The 19144-nt window shown below is 42.1% G+C and overlaps 1 protein-coding gene across 2 annotated transcripts in view; it reads right to left on the bottom strand.

The window, feature by feature from the left end:
* The window catches only part of LOC110530089 (serine/threonine-protein kinase N2), a 47299-nt gene that overhangs the window by 22355 nt on the left and 5800 nt on the right, over positions 1 to 19144 (bottom strand). Inside the window, exons 1-2 of one of the 2 annotated variants that reach the window (XM_021612890.2) lie at positions 14044 to 14279; positions 10593 to 10893 (exon numbers count right to left, since the gene is read on the bottom strand). In XM_021612890.2, the coding sequence (XP_021468565.1) occupies positions 10593 to 10893; positions 14044 to 14109 (367 nt within the window). In that variant the 5' untranslated portion in view covers positions 14110 to 14279. Of the gene's footprint in view, positions 1 to 10592; positions 10894 to 14043; positions 14280 to 19144 lie in introns of those variants that run through there. The other variant, XM_021612891.2, reaches the window with a different exon arrangement.

Genomic DNA, 19144 nt, shown 5'->3' with positions numbered 1-19144 from the left:
AAAAAAAAAAAATCCCATTGTAAGATTTTTTATGAATTTATTTGCAAATTATGGTGGAAAATACGTTTTTGGTCAACTACAAACAAGCAATATTTCTGGCTCTCACAGACCTGTAACTTCTTCTTTAAGAGGCTCCTCTGTCCTCCACTCATTACCTGTATTAATGGCACCTGTTTGAACTTGTTATCAGTATAAAAGACACCTGTCCACAACCTCAAACAGACACACTCCAAACTCCACTATGGCCAAGATGAAAGAGCTGCCAAAGGACACCAGAAACAAAATTGTAGACCTGCACCAGGCTGGGAAGACTGAATCTGCAATAGGTAAGCAGCTTGGTTTGAAGAAATCAACTGTGGGGGCAATTATTAGGAAATGGAAGACATACAAGACCCATTGATAATCTCCCTCGATCTGGGGCTCCACGCAAGATCTCACCCAGTGGGGTCAAAATGATCACAAGAACGGTGAGCAAAAATCCCAGAACCACACGGGGGGGACCTAGTGAATGACCTGCAGAGAGCTGGGACCAAAGTAACAAAGCCTACCATCAGTAACACACTACGCCGCCAGGGACTCAAATCCTGCAGTGCCAGACGTGTCCCCCTGCTTAAGCCAGTACATGTCCAGGCCCGTCTGAAGTTTGCTAGAGAGCATTTGGATGATCCAGAAGAAGATTGGGAGAACGTCATATGGTCAGATGAAACCAAAATATAACTTTTTGGTAAAAACTCAACTCGTCGTGTTTGGAGGACAAAGAATGCTGAGTTGCATCCAAAGAACACCATACCTGCTGTGAAGCATGGGGGTGGAAACATCATGCTTTTTGGCTGTTTTTCTGCAAAGGGACCAGGATGACTGATCCGTGTAAAGGAAAGAATGAATGGGGCCATATATCGTGAGATTGAATGAAAACCTCCTTCCATCAGCAAGGGCATTGAAGATGAAACGTGGCTGGGTCTTTCAGCATGACAATGATCCCAAACACACCGCTCGGGCAACGAAGGAGTGGCTTCGTAAGAAGCATTTCAAGGCCCTGGAGTGGCCTAGCCAGTCTCCAGATCTCAACCCCATAGAAAATCTTTGGAGGGAGTTGAAAGTCTGTGTTGCCCAGCAACAGCCCCAAAACATCACTGCTCTAGAGGAGATCTGCATGGAGGAATGGGCCAAAATACCAGAAACAGTGTGTGAAAACCTTGTGAAGACTTACAGAAAACGTTTGACCTCTGTCATTGCCAACAAAGGGTATTATTGACCAAATACTTATTTTCCACCATAATTTGCAAATAAATTCATTAAAAATCCTACAACGTGATTTTCAGGATTTTTTTTTTCATTTTGTCTGTCATGGTTGAAGTGTACATATGATGAAAATTACAGGCCTCTCTCATCTTTTTATGTGGGAGAACTTGCACAATTGGTGGCTGACTAAATACTTTTTTGCCCCACTGTACTTTTTTGCCCCACTGTATATAACGTAGGTACATGAAGTAATGATGCCACGTAAAATTTTGCGCTACACGTGCAACACAGCATTCCTAACCTAGCACACAATGTCTGCTGTGTGGATTGAGCAGTCAACAAGTCGAGCAGTCATTTGAAAGAGTAAAAAACTTTGAGATAATGGGATTCATTGCCCTTGACAATCAACTGTTCTCTGTCGTGAGTGATGTTGATTTTCGCGACTGGTCGAGCACCGGTACACACTAACGTTACCAAGTGCGCTATCGTTCAGATGTTGCCCTACCAGAGTTACACAGTAATAGCGTCACTGCTATTAGCGTCACCGAACGCCGTTTGGGTCTTTGCGTGTCAAAAAAGATACAAGTCAAATAACACTATTTGACATGTTAAATAAGCTTTTAATTTTACATGTCAAATAACACAGTTCTATTAGAATGTTGTGTGTTCTGAATTTGCACCTGCAAGCGATGTGCCACCACTACTATCAGTAGCACTGTCAAAGCTGTACAAAAAAGTCTGCAAACAAGCAAACACCAGCCATGAACGATGTGTTTACAATACCACGTTGGTAATAAAGCATTATTTGTTTGACTGCAACTTCTGGGGTAGCTAGCTAGCTAGCTAGCTTTAGCTTGGTCCCTAGCTAGCACCAATATAACCATCCTGAAAACAATAACCAGTAGAAACTGCAGTAATTTTCACTATTCTTAGCAATGATTTAGGAATCCTTGTGAGTAAGTATTAGCTAGGTAGCCACTTGTTGTTCGCCTATTGAAATTGCGCTTCAGTTCATGAAAATAAATAGCTAGTCAACTACTTAACCCTGTTGCCCAAAGCTAAAGTTATAAGTAGCCAGCTAACATCATCTGACTAGTGAGGCTCGACCGCACTGGGTTATGTGTTGTGAAGTTAGCCACAATAAGGATTAGGCACAATAGTGGAATTTGCGGTTTGCCTTCAAAATAAAAGTACCTCTTTGAAAGTGATGCAGAATGTTACAATTGTTGGAATCATACCATATTTAGACTAGATAATGTTAAACAAGGTTGGAATCTGAAGAAATTAAATGGGGCATCAGTCTACTCTGTGACACCCACAGAACACAACTGAAGAGTTTACGCAAATATTAGCGTTGTAGCTCTTATCGCGAGACTGTGACTCTGTAAAATCACCTCCCCAGTTAGCCGATTGTTGGTATTGACATTCATATTGCACTGTACAGCTTTACCTAAGGATTGGGAATCAATGAAATGGGATAACAGTCTACTCAATACCCAATATATTTTTCCCAACGTCCTCCTCAGAGTTATCAGACTCCAAGACATCCACGCAGTATTGTTTTCCCTCTGGAATAGTGTTCAATACACATAGGTTGACAATAAATGTGGCTCAATTCACAGTTGTTTCAGAGTCCCACAATAAGAGCTATGATGCAAATGTTCTCTGGGTGTCACGGAGTAGACCGATACCCCATGTCATTGATACGCAATCCATAGATAAGGCTGTACAGTGAAATAAGGATGCCCCCAATGCAATTCTAAAGTCTAATACATCCAGTGTGAATTCAACAGATTTGTCAAATTATTATCTTTTGTCGATTTTATATGACAACATTCCAACCTCATTTAGTATGATCTATTCAATTATGTCATAATTATACTATTTGTATTCATTTGCATCACTGTCAATTACATACTTTTATTTTGAAGGCTAACCAAAGTCCACTTATGTGGCTAATCCTTATTGTGGCTAGCTTCACATAGATGGTCCGACCACCATTAATCAAATAAGAACTGTCTAATAAATTAGGGTTATTTTAGATGATGACACCAAGCTATATAGTTAGCTAGCTAACGATAGCTACTGAAATGGACTATGTCGTTTTGCTATGTTTTTGGGGCAGAACATTGATTGCATCCATGAGCTATCTAGCTTTTTTTTAATGACCAGCACTGTAGGTGCGCGAGACAACTTACCAGCATCATAGCATACATATCGATGAATTGTTATGACATATGAAATACAAGTGATAGTGTAATCAATGTGTAATAACTATGTAAAAAATGTATTAACGCATTAATGTATTATGGAATGTGCAGTCATATTCAGGTCCTGATTGGTCAACAAGCTTATTTGACACGTCAAATAGTGTCAAAGACCCAAACGGAGTTTCATAGAAATCATGGTTAAGAATGAAACAACTGAACAAATGAACAACAAAACAGCACAGCAAATAACTGAAATAAATAGGTTTTGATTATGCTTTACTGGTAATGGGGACATACTTAAATGCCAACAAAATAACTTTTTGGTCAGTATGGTGTGTGTGTGTGTAACCTTTATTTAACTAGGCAAGTCTGTTAAGAACAAATTCTAATTTACAATCATGGCCTACCCCAGCCAAACCCGGATGACGCTGGGCCAATTGTGCACTGCCCTATGGGACTCCCAATCACGGGCGGATGTGATACAGCCTGGATTCGAACCCAAGATGGCAGTGACGCCTCTTGCACTGAGATGCAGTGCCTTAGACCGCTGCGTCTGTGTGTGTGTTAACTATTTAACTGTACTAGAATGCTTAAAAGGGTACTACATTTTTTAAAATATCAGTTATCGGTATCTGTTTTTTTGACAAGGAAAATATTGGATATTGGTAGCGGCCAAAAATGCCATATCGGTGATCACTACTTTTAGCCAGTAATTCTGAAAGTAGTGGTCACGAGACTTAAGTGGGCCCCGAAAATGGCGTGACTTGACTTTAACATTAATCTGAAGTCTGTTATTTTTCTAATTAACTAGTTGTTGACTTAGTTGTTACCCTATTAAATGAATCATGTAACAATTAACTCATTAGGATCTAGGGCACCACAGAGTTACCATCTCCCAAATTAAACTCTAAAAAAAGGTCTTTACCTATCACATCTATAAACTGTCAACTTATTAATCACAACCTCATATCATATCATCATTCTGAACAGTCGTAACCTTGCATCTGCAAAAACCTGAGCCTTACTTATGATTACTACACAAATACTACACAAATTAGTTGAATTATTTATTTACTAGCTAATTAAAATGGGTACACAGGATAAACATACACGCTGCACCGGTTATTGACTGGAGACGTAATATGCTGAAAACAGGTCCCTAGCGGAATGACAACAGCATGGATGCTTGTTAAAGAAGAGATGGAGAGGGTGAGAGAGGGACACGAGACACTTAACATTGCCACATTCAGAAACTACTTTCACCTACAATAACCATATACTTTGCACACGAACCACCGCCCGCTTTGAGCAAGATATCATGAATGTATTTATGTGAAATGCTTTTGTTCGCCAGTGATCTCTCGGTGACCGGAGCAGCCTTGGAAAGGGGGCTGGGCCTTTTTGAGGCACGCTTGTAAGGATCTGATTGTCTGAAATGGTTCTAACAACTCTTCTACTTTTGTCCTTCTTTGTAGTTGTCCGGTATACAGTGACTTGTCTTGTAATCCTGAACAGAGTTGATTTTCTTTCCATTCGCTCTTGAAGATGCTTCTTTGAAGATAGGCTAGACAGCCGTATCGATGGTTCCCTAATGGGTTGATGAGAGTAGCGTAATACGATGGTTTGAGCAGAGTAACAGGATGGTCCTACTTAAATCTGATTTAGAAGATAGCTAATCAGCCGTTCCAGTGAGGTGAGTTTGTCTCCACCTCGTGTTGAGAAGTTCAAACCATTCTAAACGCGCAGCTGCAGCTTCACGCTTTTCTGGTGCAATTTGTTTTTTTCTTAACCCATCATTTATACAGTTTGCTCTGCTGTGTGTGAATCTTGCTAGCTGTCACTCAAATGGTGAGGGGGGTGAAGCTCATTGAAAATTGCACTGCACAGTTTCCAGGAAAAACAGTCGCTTTCAAGCTAGGGATTTCAATTTGTGTAAAAACAGAAGGCCTGTCGGTATGAAAACTATTGGAGATGAATTCTTGTTTTTACACTTTCAGGTGATGGGCCTAATTGGTTTTACTTTTGCCCCAGCTAACAAACAGGACTCTAATAATCAACTAAAAATCAATTAGTTTAATCAGCTGCGTTTTCTAAGGATGGGGGGAAAAAGTGACACCACTTCGGCCCCCAACGACTGGAGTTGCCCACCCCTAATATGAGGAAGTGACAAAATGCCTTAAAGCATTGGGATTTGTTTTGAACTACAGAAGTTAGGGGAACCCGCCGTGGCAGTCTCCGGAGTAAAACAAGCATGAACTTGCTGAAAACTACATGTGACGGTACTGTAAATGCAAATACGACATGCCTGTTTATGGTATGACTGAGAGGCCCTTTTTGCTCAATGCCTCCGATGTCGCTCATGGTGTTTCGTCACAGTTGTGAGAGCAGTTAAAGTCGGGGTCTTATTCATCAGGCACAAAACAGAAGAAAATTGCTACGGAAAATGAAGCGTTTTGTGCTGGACGACTTCAGGTCGTCCCTCCGTGTTTTTTGTCAGTGTTTTGCTACGGTGAACCCAAATGAACACCACCCAGGAGCTCCATACTCTCCTCCTGCCCAATGAGCTGTTGGGTCTCCAGCTGAGTGTGCAACCCACTCACTCACAAAAACAAAAGTGTATAATTTCAGTCAAGCTGCGGTGCTGAGGCATGAGCTCACTGATTTTTCGTGCCTGGGCTCGAATGGCTGCTGAGCGGAACACCTCCTCTATACCCCAAAGAGAGCCGAGGGAACACTCGCTTCATCACACACGTGGGGTAAAACCTGCCTGACTGGCTTTTCCTGGCTCTTACTGTTGGCTCGTGACAGTTTGAGGGCTAAATTTAATATTTCTGGTAAAATTAAAAATGAGCAATAACAGGTCCAAACAAAAGCTTAGAAAGTGGAATTGACTTGACCCCATAGCATCACATCCCCCCCTGCAACGCTACATTGAAATGGCACCACAGCTGACAAGCTCTAAGCCTATACCAATCAACAGCACTAACCAGTTAGCATTCAATTATCACACAACACCTTAATGAGAAGTGCATCCTGTTAAACATTGGGGTCTCTGCAGAATCTTTAAAACACCTCAGGTGTCACAGATTCATTCAAACACAGCCTAATGATTCATTTAATCATCCATTAAGCTGGCAGCGAATCTCCGTGGTTGCTTTAAATAGGGGAGATGAAAGAAGAGTACGTCAGGTTGCTCTAGGCAACACCAGTCATAAAGTCTGATGCTAATGAGAATGATTACGGGTCCGCAAGGTTCCTCAGAAAATATGACTGAACTGTGTTCAACATCAGATAGACGGAATGTCAGCAGATGCAAATGTAGATGGTGGATACTCAGCCATGTTGTGTGTGTGTGTATAGAATGTATTGCAGTCACCATTGCAGTCCCAACTGACATTTGATCATCAGTGTGTGAATTGCAGTCACTAAAGCAGTCCAGACTGACATTTGATCATCTGTGTGTGCGCGCATCTCGTGTGCATCTGAGTGTGTATCCACGCGTGTGCCTGTGAACCAGGGCTTCCCTCCAGAGGAGAGGGGTTTGGTCGAGGGTCAGGACCAGTCAACGGCCTCCTCCTCTCCACAGCCCACGCTGGGCCGGCCGACAAGTGCTGAGTCACTGAATAGCAAGCAGGGTGATGTCACTCCTGGAGCGCTGACAGGGGAACACTCCCCAAGACAAATGCCTGATCCCAGGTCAGCCACAGATAGGGGAGCCCTCGACATACACTATATATACACAAAAGTATGTGGACACCCCTTCAAATTAGTGGATTCGGCTATTTCAGCCACACCTGTTGCTGACAGGTGTATAAAATTGAGCACACAGCCATGCAATCTCCATAGACAAAGACTGACAGTAGAATGGCCTTACTGAAGAGCTCAGTGACTTTCAACGTGGCACCGTCATTGGTGCCTTTCCAACAAATCAGTTTGTCAAATTTCTGCCCTGCTAGAGTTGCCACGGTCAACTGTAAGTGCTGGTATTGTGAAGTGGGAACGTTAAGGAGCAACAATGGCTCAACCACGAAGTGGTAGGCCACACAAGCTTACAGAATGGGACCGCCGAGTGCTGAAACGCGTATTGCGTAAAAATGATCTGTCCTCGGTTACAACACTCACTATCGAGTTCCAAACTGCCTCTGGAATCAAAGTCAGCACAAGAACTGTTCGTCGGGAGCTTCATGAAATGTGTTTCCATGGCCGAGCAGCCGCACACAAGCCTAATATCACCATGCGCAATGCCAAGCGTCGGCTGGAGTGGTGTAAAGCTCGCCTCCATTGGACTCTGGAGCAGTGGAAACACGTTCTCTTGAGTGATGAATCACGCTTCACTATCTGGCAGTCTGACGGACAAATCTGGGTTTGGCGGATGGCAGGGGAGCACTACCTGCCCCAATGCATAGTGCAAGTTTGGTGGAGGAGGTATAATGTTTTTCATGGTTCGGGGTAGGCCCCTTAGTTCTAGTGAAGGGAAACCTTAACGCTACAGCATAAAATAACATTCTAGACGATTCTGTGCCTCCAACTTTGTGGAAGGTCCTTTCCTGTTTCAACATGACAATGCCCCCGTGCACAAAGCAAGGTCCATACAGAAATGGTTTGTCGAGATCGGTGTGGAAGAACTTGACTGGTCTGCACAGAGCCCTGACCTCAACCCCATCGAACACCGTAGGGATGAATTGGAACGCCAACTGCGAGCCAGGCCTTTATCGCCCAACATCAGTGCGTGGCCTCAATAATGCCCTTGTGGCTGAATGGAAGCAGGTCCCTGCAGCAATGTACCAACATCTAGCAGAAAGCATTCCCAGAAGAGTGGAGGCTGTTATAGAAGGGGGGACCAACTCCATATTAATGACCATGATTTTGAATGGAGATGTAACAACGAGCAGGTGTCCACATACTTTTGGTCATGTAATGTATACAGTGACATCGTGCCATTTAACAACTGACCCAAGACCTGTGTAATGGTTTTATAATTCTGCTGGTTATGTTGGGAGTGAAGGCGGAGCTGATCTGACATCAGTTATCAAGAGCAGACATTAACCAGAACTTGGCTGCTGAGGAGATAGTTCCAAGACGCCTTGTGACATTCCATTGGCCATGAGTCAGCTAACAAAAGCCCTTTCTCATCAGATAAGGGTTCAATGAGTCAGGCTAAATTTGTTCCCACTTAAGACTAATATTACATAGAGAACCCCCCCCCCCATTTTGAATATCTAGTAGAATATGCAATAGCAGCAGAGAAACCCATTCCTTCTCTCCTTACCCATTATCAATTTGAGAAACTATTCCCTGCACATCCACTGTAGCAACACAATAATGCATTTCCCCAGTTCCAGTAACACGGTAAAAAACAAACATTGTCGCGCACAAATTCACAGCAGCAGGTTCCAACAGCCTCGAAAGTAACTAATGGAGGCAATAACACAATAAGGAATTTGGGATGTATCAGTGTCAGCTCCTAGAAGATGACTCACCACAATAGAGTGCATTCATTGTGTGTAGGTCCTATTTGTGCATTCTGTGCATTTGTCATGCATTGTGTGGACTTGTGTTGGTGCTGTCAAATGAGTAATTATGTTCTGTATCACGTATTGAGTGTCCTTGTACCAAGAAATACCACAGCTGAAGTAGGGCTGGGCGATACTGCCAAAATATCATATCACTATATTTTTTAGACATTAAAAAATATTTGACATTATGCTGGTATTATGTTTTGCTAAATTTGCTTTAGAAGTAGTGCATGAGCCTAGGGTGGCAACACATTCAGTACATTCTAAGTGTTTTCAAACGGGGCATTCTGATTGTTTTATACTTTTCAATCAAACTTCAACCCACATCCCCCCCCCCAGCATTTTCAATTTCTGCACTCATTTGAGATCATTTCCACACTGCCACGTAGGGCTGCACAATATGGGCAAAAAAAAGAAATTGAGGCCTTATTTTTAACCAAATATCGCAATTGCAATTTGACTTGCGATTTAGAGCAAAACAATTGGGTGAACTGTAGGGATCATGGAAATATAATGATTATTATAATTCTATAGTTAGAATATAATAACGGCCACTTTGAATACAGTGTTGTTTGACATGAAAACAAATGAAAAAGCCAGGGAGGTGTTATTAAGAACCAAAGTGTTGGTCATCGTTTCCTAGGGGACCTTTTAACCTTTGGCTACATTCAATGTTGTCTTAGCAACTTCATGTAGCTACCATATTCATGCTTCCTCTATTCCTCTTTGATTTGGAATATAATGTTGCACAGAAAACATGCCGATTTAGGCCTCCACCATCACTAGCATCAGGCTTTATTAACTAGCTGCGATTCTCTGACATATATTAGAGTGCTAGCCCACTAACAAGCGATTAGCATTAGCGGCTAAAAACAATTTACCTTTTTTATTCAATGTTTTTTATTTTATCGGGGGTAGATCAGATGTAATGTTGCAGATAGATTGTAGTTTCCATCAATGTAATTGTCTGCATCATTTCCATCATGCTGCATGTACTGCATTGACCATGCAGACTGAACAAGCGGTCTCCTGGTCGAGAAACACTAACTGAGCTCCTTGATTGATTGGCGCGGGGCTTGGTCTGTGTGGAAAGCCTCGTGGAGAGAGAGAGCGAGAGGATATAGACAACTCAAATAGCGGAGTAAACTATAAAAACGGGCGCTACACACGGCGGAGTAGCGTGTCACATTTAACAAATCAAACATTGAAATACCTCTATACACTGTAGCAAAATACAGTATACCGCCCAGCCCTAAACTAAAAGTACATTTGGGTACTGTTTTCCACTCAATTCACTTCTCACCATGAATCAGTGGACCATACAGTCCCTAGCAGTTTGTTAGGGTCATTAACCACAATGTGAACTGAAACAGGACTGTGGAGGGAAGAGGGGGGGGCATTTAAATCAGTGCATACACCTCATATCAAAAAAATACGTTTCGCATTCAAAATTCTCCGGTTTTTCAGAAATTTCTGTTGAAGGATTCCTGGAATCTGGAGAAAATAAGCAGGGAGGAAATCCTTTAACTAGGTATACTCTAATTGGGATTTCTGATCAACCTGGAAAAGCTTCCAGAGTTTTGCAACCTTAATTCCTCCCATGCCCAGTGAACAAGAGCCATACCTAGCAGTTCATCGGGGTCCTTGACCACGATGTGGGCATTGAGCTCCTGGAGCTCCTGGTGGAGCTCCTCCACCTTCTTGTTGGACTTCTTCAGCATGTTGTCCACGTAGGCCAGGCTCTTCTTGTCTGTGGTGACCTTGCGCAAGTTCTCCGCGCCCTCCTTGATTTTCAGCTCCTTGCGAATCTCGCGGCGGATCTGCTCCTTGATCTCGTCCAGCTTCTGCTGCACCATGGTGTCCGACAGGTCCAGATTGTGGCCCAGGCCCAGCCGCTCCGACACCAGCTGGCCTCTGGCATCACCCTGGGGGACAACATAGAAGAGAGGTGGGGGTTAGAATGGATGCACTGGAAGGAGAATGGTAGTATAGACGTAGTCAAGACCGGAGCCCTAGACTGAGACTGCATTTATGTAGTCTCTCGACTGTTCTCAAGAGATCAAGACTAAATTTCTAGTTAGTACCACCTGAAGCCGAACTTCATCTTGAAGTAGTGGTCAGGTTGTAAGCCCCTAACCACTGATAAGGGGTCAGATATTTTTTCATCCCACCTTGGCCTTTCGGTAGGGTAATCTGACCCTAGATCTGTGGTTAGGAGCAGTCTCACTCCCACCAAACCTCTGACAGTTTTTTGGTCAGCTGAGTCAATGGCTAGGATCTATTATATTTTAACAAGAACTAAAAGATGGAACACAGGTCATTGGGCAACCTTTGCCACTTAATCACACGTGGTGATATGAAAGGACTGGATAGGATGATTACATTGCAATATTGTCATAGCTCTGTGACCAGGCTAGGTGAAATGTTCACCATTGCTGGCCAGGACTTTTTCTTGACCACATGATCCGACTAGGGAAATTAGGCTATTGTGAGCCCAAATTAAAGGCTGTGGAAAAACATCTGGGCCCCATACCTACCCAATCCTTTCAGATCTACATAAGTGACTAGGGGTTAGTAGCATGGAGTTGTTTTGGAATCGGGCATTAGTATGGGCCTTGACCTGCATCAGTCTTAACTGGGGAAGGATTAGAGCTCTGTGAGTCTTCTTGAATGGAATTACAATGAAAGGTCAATCTACAAGTGCATTCGGAAAGTATTCAGACCCCTTCACCTTTTCCACATTTTGTTATATTACAGCCTTCTTCTAAATGTATTAAATTGATCCCCCCCCCCCCCCCATCAACCTACACAAAATACCCCATAACGACAAAGAAAAAACAGGGTTTTCAAAATTTGTTGAAAATGTATAACAAATAAAAAAACAGATATCACATTTACATGAGTATTCAGACCCTTTACTCAATACTATGACAGCGATTACAGCCTCGAGTATTCTTGGTTATGACGCCACAAGCTTGGTACACCTTTATTTGGAAAGTTTCTCCCATTCTTTTCTGTAGATCCTCTCAAACACTGTCAGGTTGGATGGTGAGAGTCACTGCACAGTTATTTCAGGTCTCTCCAGAGATGTTCGATCAGTTTCAAGTCTGGGCTCTGGCTGGGCCACTCAAAGACATTCAGAGGCTTGTCCCGAAGCCATTCCTTCGTTGTCTTGGCTTTATGCTTAGGGCAAATGTCCTGAGCAGGTTTTCATCAAGGATCTCTCAATACTTTACTCTGTTCATCTTTCCCTCAAGCCTGACTAGTCTCCCAGTTCCTGCTGCTAAAAAACCATCCCCACAGCATGGTGCTGCCACCACCATGCTTCACCATAGGGATGGTGCCAGGTTTCCTCCAGACTTGACGCTTGGCATTCAGGCCAAAGAGCTTCCTCTCCTTTAGGTGCGTTTTGGCAAACCCCAAGCGACTGTCATGTGCCTTTCACTGAGAAGTGGCTTCCGTATAGCCACTCTACCATAAAGGCCTGATTGGTGGGGTTCTGCAGAGATAGTTGTCCTTCTGGAAGGTTCTCCCATCTCCAGAGGAACTCTGGAGCTCTGTCAGAGTGACAGGACCTTATATAGACAGATTGATGAGGAAAATGTTTTATTTAATACATTTTAGAATAAGGCTGTAACGTAACAACATTTGGAAAAAGCCAGGGGGTCTGAATACTTCCGAATGCACTGTATATGGAGTCAGGAGGTCCCTCCAGCAACATAGACCCACCCAATTGGGAGCCAGGTCCACCCACTGGGGAGCCATGCCCAGCCAATCAGAATGAGTTTTTCCCCACAAAAGGACGTTATTTCAGACATAAATACTCCTTAGTACTTTTTATTGTCCCCAACAAAAGGTGCACCTGTGTAATGATCATGCTGTCAGGTGGATGGATTATCTTGGCAAAGGAGAAATGCTCAGTAACCGGGATGTACGCAAATTTGTGCTCAAAACTTTAGAGAAATACACTTTTTGTGCGTATGGTACATTTCTGGGATCTTTTATTTCAGCTCATGAAAAATAGGACCAACACTTTACACTTTATGTTTGTTCAGCATATTTTAGACCTACAGTGGGAGGAACAAGTATTTGATACACTGCCGATTTTGCAGGTTTTCCTACTTACAAAGCATGTAGAGAGGTCTGTAATTTTTATTCAGAAAATTCAGAAAATTCAAAAATCCAGAAAATCACATTGTATGATTTTTAAGTAATTAATTTGCATTTTATTGCATGACATAAGTATTTGATACATCAGAAAAGCAGAACTTAATATTTTGTAATTTTGCAATTACAGAGATCATACGTTTCCTGTAGTTCTTGACCAGGTTTGCACACACTGCAGCAGGGATTTTGGCCCACACATTTTATAATAGAAGCCAGTAGGTCCTTTATATCGGTAGGGCTGAAAGTCAGTAGTATCATATGAAACGGTACTACGTTATTCTAAAATGTTGGTATCATAAGTATCATGACGTTTTGGTAACATGATATTACCGTGGTACCGGTATACCGTGCAACACTAGCAAAATGTAATTAACATTATGGAATTAAGCTGTTGTTTCATATGAATGGAGCTGTTGTAGACACTGGAAGGGGAGCGCAGGAAAATAGCCTCAATTAGCATTGCTACTTTAGCTAGCTAGTCGCAACAAAATGGAATATAACGTTGCAGTTCGGAATGACATAATTTCATATATACAACAGCTAAAGACTTGCATCACTATACTGAGAGCTTTACCATTTCCAAAAGGATGTGTTAGGGTGTTTTTGGAGCCTTTGCTAAAAAAAATATGTTGGGGGGGGCCCCCATACTACAAAACAAGGATGAGGAAGATGTTTGCTGTACGTTTCTCTAAAATGTGAAATCACAAAAAAGGTGTCTGGAATCTTCTATAACATGCCATTTAAATTAAAAAGGAAAGATTTGGTTGTACAAAAATAAAAAACGTATTTAAAAAAACAAATATCTTTCAACTATCTGGATATCCCTAAAAATATTATTTGAATACTGAAATCATTTCAAATGCCCATCCCTATATTTGACTATTCCAACACAAATCTATGTTCCTTACCATCACATCATCAATTTCCATCAACCTTGTCTCCATTACATCTGCAACAGAAGACCGTCCATGCATGTTTTGAAGTTCTGCTTTGTTCTTCCTCTCATCACAATAACATAGGTAAAGTTCTCTCTTTTCTAAAACAGTTATCCTCTACAACAGCAACATGCCTGGGTGACTCAAAAGCAAAAGTCAGTTGGACGCATACTCTCTCTGTCCAACCCTTCCCACTCTCACAGACAGACAGACACACACACACAAACCGTCTGAGGGAACAAAATCCTGCTTAGCCTCGCGCTCTGTGAGGTCACAGGAGACGAGAATGGGACCTAATCTCACTCCGGGGAGAGAGTTGAATCTTAAAATAAACATTGGTAAAAAAAAAAAACGCCAGCGGTCCAATGGCCTCCCCCATGGAGCGACGTGTGAGGGAGTAGGAGGTGGCTTTGCAGTTGTGTACAGCTACATGTAAATGGCTTCTTGTAAGGTTAAGATTGGGAGCCTGGGAAAGAGTTCGTAACGTAATTTTTTGCCAAGGTCGTTTCCCCAACGCCGTCTACAGCTTTAAGTACTGTTAATTGTTCAGTATATGGCTAATGAAAGAATCTAATCCACTACTTTGGTGGTGCAAGCAAGCACCGTGTTTCAACCAAGAGCCAATGGAATAACATAGAGCTATTGTATTTGTGTCAAATTAGCCAACATTTATTTTGCCTAATTGATATGCTCTGATTGACCCAGTTAGAGTAAAAGAAAAATAGGCTTAGTGTGTGTTTGACAGAGTGCACGGTAGTTCCCTGTTTTGGCTGGCTAGTGGCTAAAACTTCTCTATCTTTAACGCCACCCTCTCCTCCCATAAAGGTGCTTTACAGAGGAAATATGCAATGCCTAGGCCTATAGTACATTCCAGTCCAGAGGGAGACAGGCTCCGCCTCCTTGTATGACTCATAGGTAAACAACTCAACTCCTGGAAGAGGTAAAAAGACAGCTCAACCCAATTGGTTTTTCTGTAACTCTGTTTGACTAGGCTACCCCTGAACACAATACAAAGACACAGACCAGCCTTATTCTTCCCTCTAAGCAACAAAATAGCTAAGAAAATCTAACTGACCGAGGAGAACACTGAAATTGGACAGGCTTGCATAGGAGTTTTTAAACATCGCAAATGATACAATATTGTGTCCTTATTCCTTAATATGATAGATTAGCCTATTTCTCATGCACCTAAAACAATGTCACCTTAAAACATGCAGCGAAACCAAAGCTAACATAAAAAGTATGAATTTCCACTATAAGCAGGCTAAATAGTCTTCAGCTCAAATGCCAACAAAAGCTCAATTAAATTTGAGGGACAATGGAAAAGTTGGTCAGGCAGACATTCATTTATGCCAAGTCTGACTTAAGAAACCAAGACTATTGGGATTATGGTACCTGTTTATATATATATATATATTTTTTTAAATCCTGACTAACCTTGAACACCATTCAACCTTTACACAAATTATTACCCGAAACCAGCTCCAACACATTTGGTTTGGTAGCTGCCTTTAAAACAGAAATGGCACATCAGGTCAACAACCTCACCTCCAGGCCAGACTAAAGCATTTAAAAGACTGCAGTGCTTGGAAATGACGGTCCATCACAAATACATCGATGACAGATGTAATTACAACCCTGGTCAGTTTAGAGAGATTCTCTGGTACTTTTGTATATTAATTTTTAGCCAGTAGTTCTGAAAGTAGCCAAAAGTGGTCCCTGATAAATACATATGTCATCACAGTACCAGTTAAAAGTTAGGATACACCTACTCATTAAAGGGTTTTTCTTAATTTGGACTATTTTCTAAATTGTAGAATAATAGTGAAGAAATCAAAACTATGAAATAACACAACCACAAAAAGTGTTAAACAAACCCAAATATATTTTTCATTCTTCAAAGAAGTCACCATTTTGGCTTGACAGCTTTGCACATGCTTGGCTTTCTCTCAACCAGCTTCACATGGAATTATTTTCCAACAGTCTTGAAGGAGTTCCCACATATGCTGAGCACTTGATGGCTGCTTTTCCTTCACTCTGCGGTCCAACTCATCCCAAACCATCTCAATTGGGTTGAGGTTGGTTGATTGTGGAGGCCAGGTCATCTGATGCAGCCCTCCATCCCTCTCCTTCTTGGTCAAATAGTCCTTACACAGCCTGGAGGTGTGTTAGGTCATTGCCCTGATGAAAAACAAATAGTCATCCCATCTGGTTCTCACTTAGTGGGACGGTGTATCACTGCAGAATGCTGTGGAAGCCATGCTGGTTAAGTGTGCCTTGAATTCTAAATAAATCACTGATAGTGTCACCAGCAAAGCACCCCCACACCATCCCACCTCCTCCTCCATGCTTCACGGTGGGAACCACACATGCGGAGGTCATCCGTTCACCTACTCTGCGTCTCACAAAGGCACGGCGGTTGGAACCAAAAATCCAAAAAAGTTGGACTCATCAGACAAAAGGACAGATTTCCCCCGGTCTAATGTCCATTGCCCAAGCAAGTCTCCTCTTCTTATTGGTGTCCTTTAGTAATGGTTGCTTTGCAGCAATTCGACCATGAAGGCCTGATTCACACAGTCTCCTCTGAAGAGTTGATGTTGAGATGTGTCTGTTACTTTAAGCATTTATTTGGGCTGAAATCTGAGGGTCAGTTAACTCTAACGAACTTATCATCTGCAGCAGAGGTAACTCTGGGTCTTCCTTTCCTGTGCCGGTCCTGAGAGTCGGTTTCACCATAGCGCTTGATGGTTTTTGCCACTGCATTGACTGACCTTCATGTCTTAAAGTAATGATGGACTGTTAATTGAAATCAAATCAAATTGTATTTGTCACATGCGTCGAATACGAAATGTGTAGACCTTACAGTGAAATGCTTACTTACAAGCCCATAGCCAACAATGCAGTTAAGGGAGAAAAAAACTTTCAAAGAAATAAAAGTAACAAATAATTCAAGAGCAGCAGTAAAATAACAATAGCGAGGACATACAGTTGAAGTTGGAAGTTTACATACAACTTAGCCAAATACATTTAAACTCAGTTTTCCACAATTCCTGACACTTAATCCTAGTAAAAATTCCCTGTCTTCGGTCAGATAGGATCACCACTTCATTTTAAGAATGTGAAATGTCAGAATAATAGTAGAGAATTATTTATTTCAGCTTTTATTCCTTTCATCACATTCCCAGTGGGTCAGAAGTTTACATACACTCAATTGGTATTCGATAGCATTGCCTTTAAAATCGTTTAACTTGGGTCAAATGTTTCAGTTAGCCTTCCACAAGCTTCACAGAATAAGTTGGGTGAATTTTCACCCATTCCTCCTGACAGAGCTTGTGTAACTGAGTCAGGTTTGTAGGACTCTTTGCTCGCACACATTTTCTATAGGATTGAGGTCAGGGCTTTGTGATGGCCACTCCAATACCTTGACTTTGTTGTCCTTAAGCCATTTTGTCACAACTTTGGATGTATGCTTGGGGTCATTGTCCATTTGGAAGACCCATTTGCAACCAAGCTTTAACTGATGTCTTGAGATGTTAATTCAATATATCCACATCATTTTCCTTCTCATGATGCCATCTATTTTGTGAAGTGCACCAGTCCCTACTGCAGCAAAGTACCCCACAACATGATGCCGCCACCCCCGTGCTTCATTGTTGGGATGGTGTTCTTCGGCTTACAAGCCTCCCCCTTTTTCCTCCAAACATAACAATGGTCATTATGGCCTAACAATTTTATTTTTGTTTCATCAGACCAGAGGACATTTCTCCTCAAAGTACGATCTTTGTCCCCCGTGTGCAGTTGCAAACTGTAGTCTGGCTTGTTTATGGTGGTTTTGGAGCAGTGGCTTCTTCCTTGCTGAGCGGCCTTGCAGGTTATGTCGATATAGGACTCGTTTTACTGTGGATATAGATACTTTCGTACCCATTTCCTCCAGAATCTTCACAAGGTCCTCTGTTGTTGTTCTGGGATTGATTTGTACATTTCGCACCAAAGTACGTTCATCTCTAGGAGACAGAACGCGTCTCCTTCCTGAGCGGTATGACGGCTGCCTAGTCCCATGGTGTTTATACTGTTTGTTTGTACAGATGAATGTGGTACCTTCAGGCATTTGGAAATTGCTCCAAAGGATGAACCAGACTTGTGGAGGTCTACAATTTATTTTCTGAGGTCTTGGATGATTTCTTTTGATCTTCCCATGATGTCAAGCAAAGAGGCACTGAGTTTGAAGGTATACCTCCAATTGACTCAAATTATGTCAATTAGCCTATCAGAAGCTTCTAAAGCCATGACATAATTTTCTGGAATTTTCTAAGCTGTTTAAAGGCACAGTCAACTTAGTGTATGTAAACTTCTGACCCACTGGAATTGTGATACAGTGAATTTTAAGTGAAATAATCTGTCTGTAAACAATTGTTGGAAAAATTACTTGTGTCATGCACAAAGTAGATGTCCTAACCGACTTGCCAAAACTAGAGTTTGTTAACAAGAAATGTGTGGAGTGGTTGAAAAATGAGTTTTAATGACTCCAACCTAAGTGTATGTCAATTTCAGACTTCAACTGTATACAGGGGTACCAGTACACAGTCAATGTGGGGGGGTTACTGGTTAGTCGAGGTAATATGTACATGTAGGTACAGTTATTAAAATGACTATGCATAGATAATAACAGAGTAGCAGCAGTGTAAAGGGGGGACAAATAGTCTGGAAATCAATTTGATTAGATGTTCAGGAGTCTTAAGGCTTGGGGGTAGAACCTGTTAAGAAGCCTGGATGGCAGGAAGCTTGGCCCCAGTTATGTACTCGGCCGTACGCACTACCCTCTGTCGTGCCTTGCGGTCCTTTGGCCTTGCAGTTGCCATACCAGGCAGTGATTCAACCAGTCACAGGATGCTCTCGATGGTGCGGCTGTAGAACCTTTTGAGGATCTGAGGACCAATACCAAATCTTTTCAGTCTCCTGAGAGAGAATAGGTGTTGACGTGCCCTCTTCACGACTGTCTTGGTGTGCTTGGACCATGTTAGTTTGTTGGTGATGTGGACACCAAGGATCTTGAAGCTCTCAACCTGCTCTACTA

The sequence above is a fragment of the Oncorhynchus mykiss genome, chromosome 8 (genome assembly GCF_013265735.2).
Source record: "Oncorhynchus mykiss isolate Arlee chromosome 8, USDA_OmykA_1.1, whole genome shotgun sequence".
Classification (NCBI taxonomy): domain Eukaryota; kingdom Metazoa; phylum Chordata; class Actinopteri; order Salmoniformes; family Salmonidae; genus Oncorhynchus; species Oncorhynchus mykiss.
The sequence above is the reverse complement of the archived record's forward strand: the minus strand, read 5'-3'. Positions and strand labels throughout refer to the sequence as shown.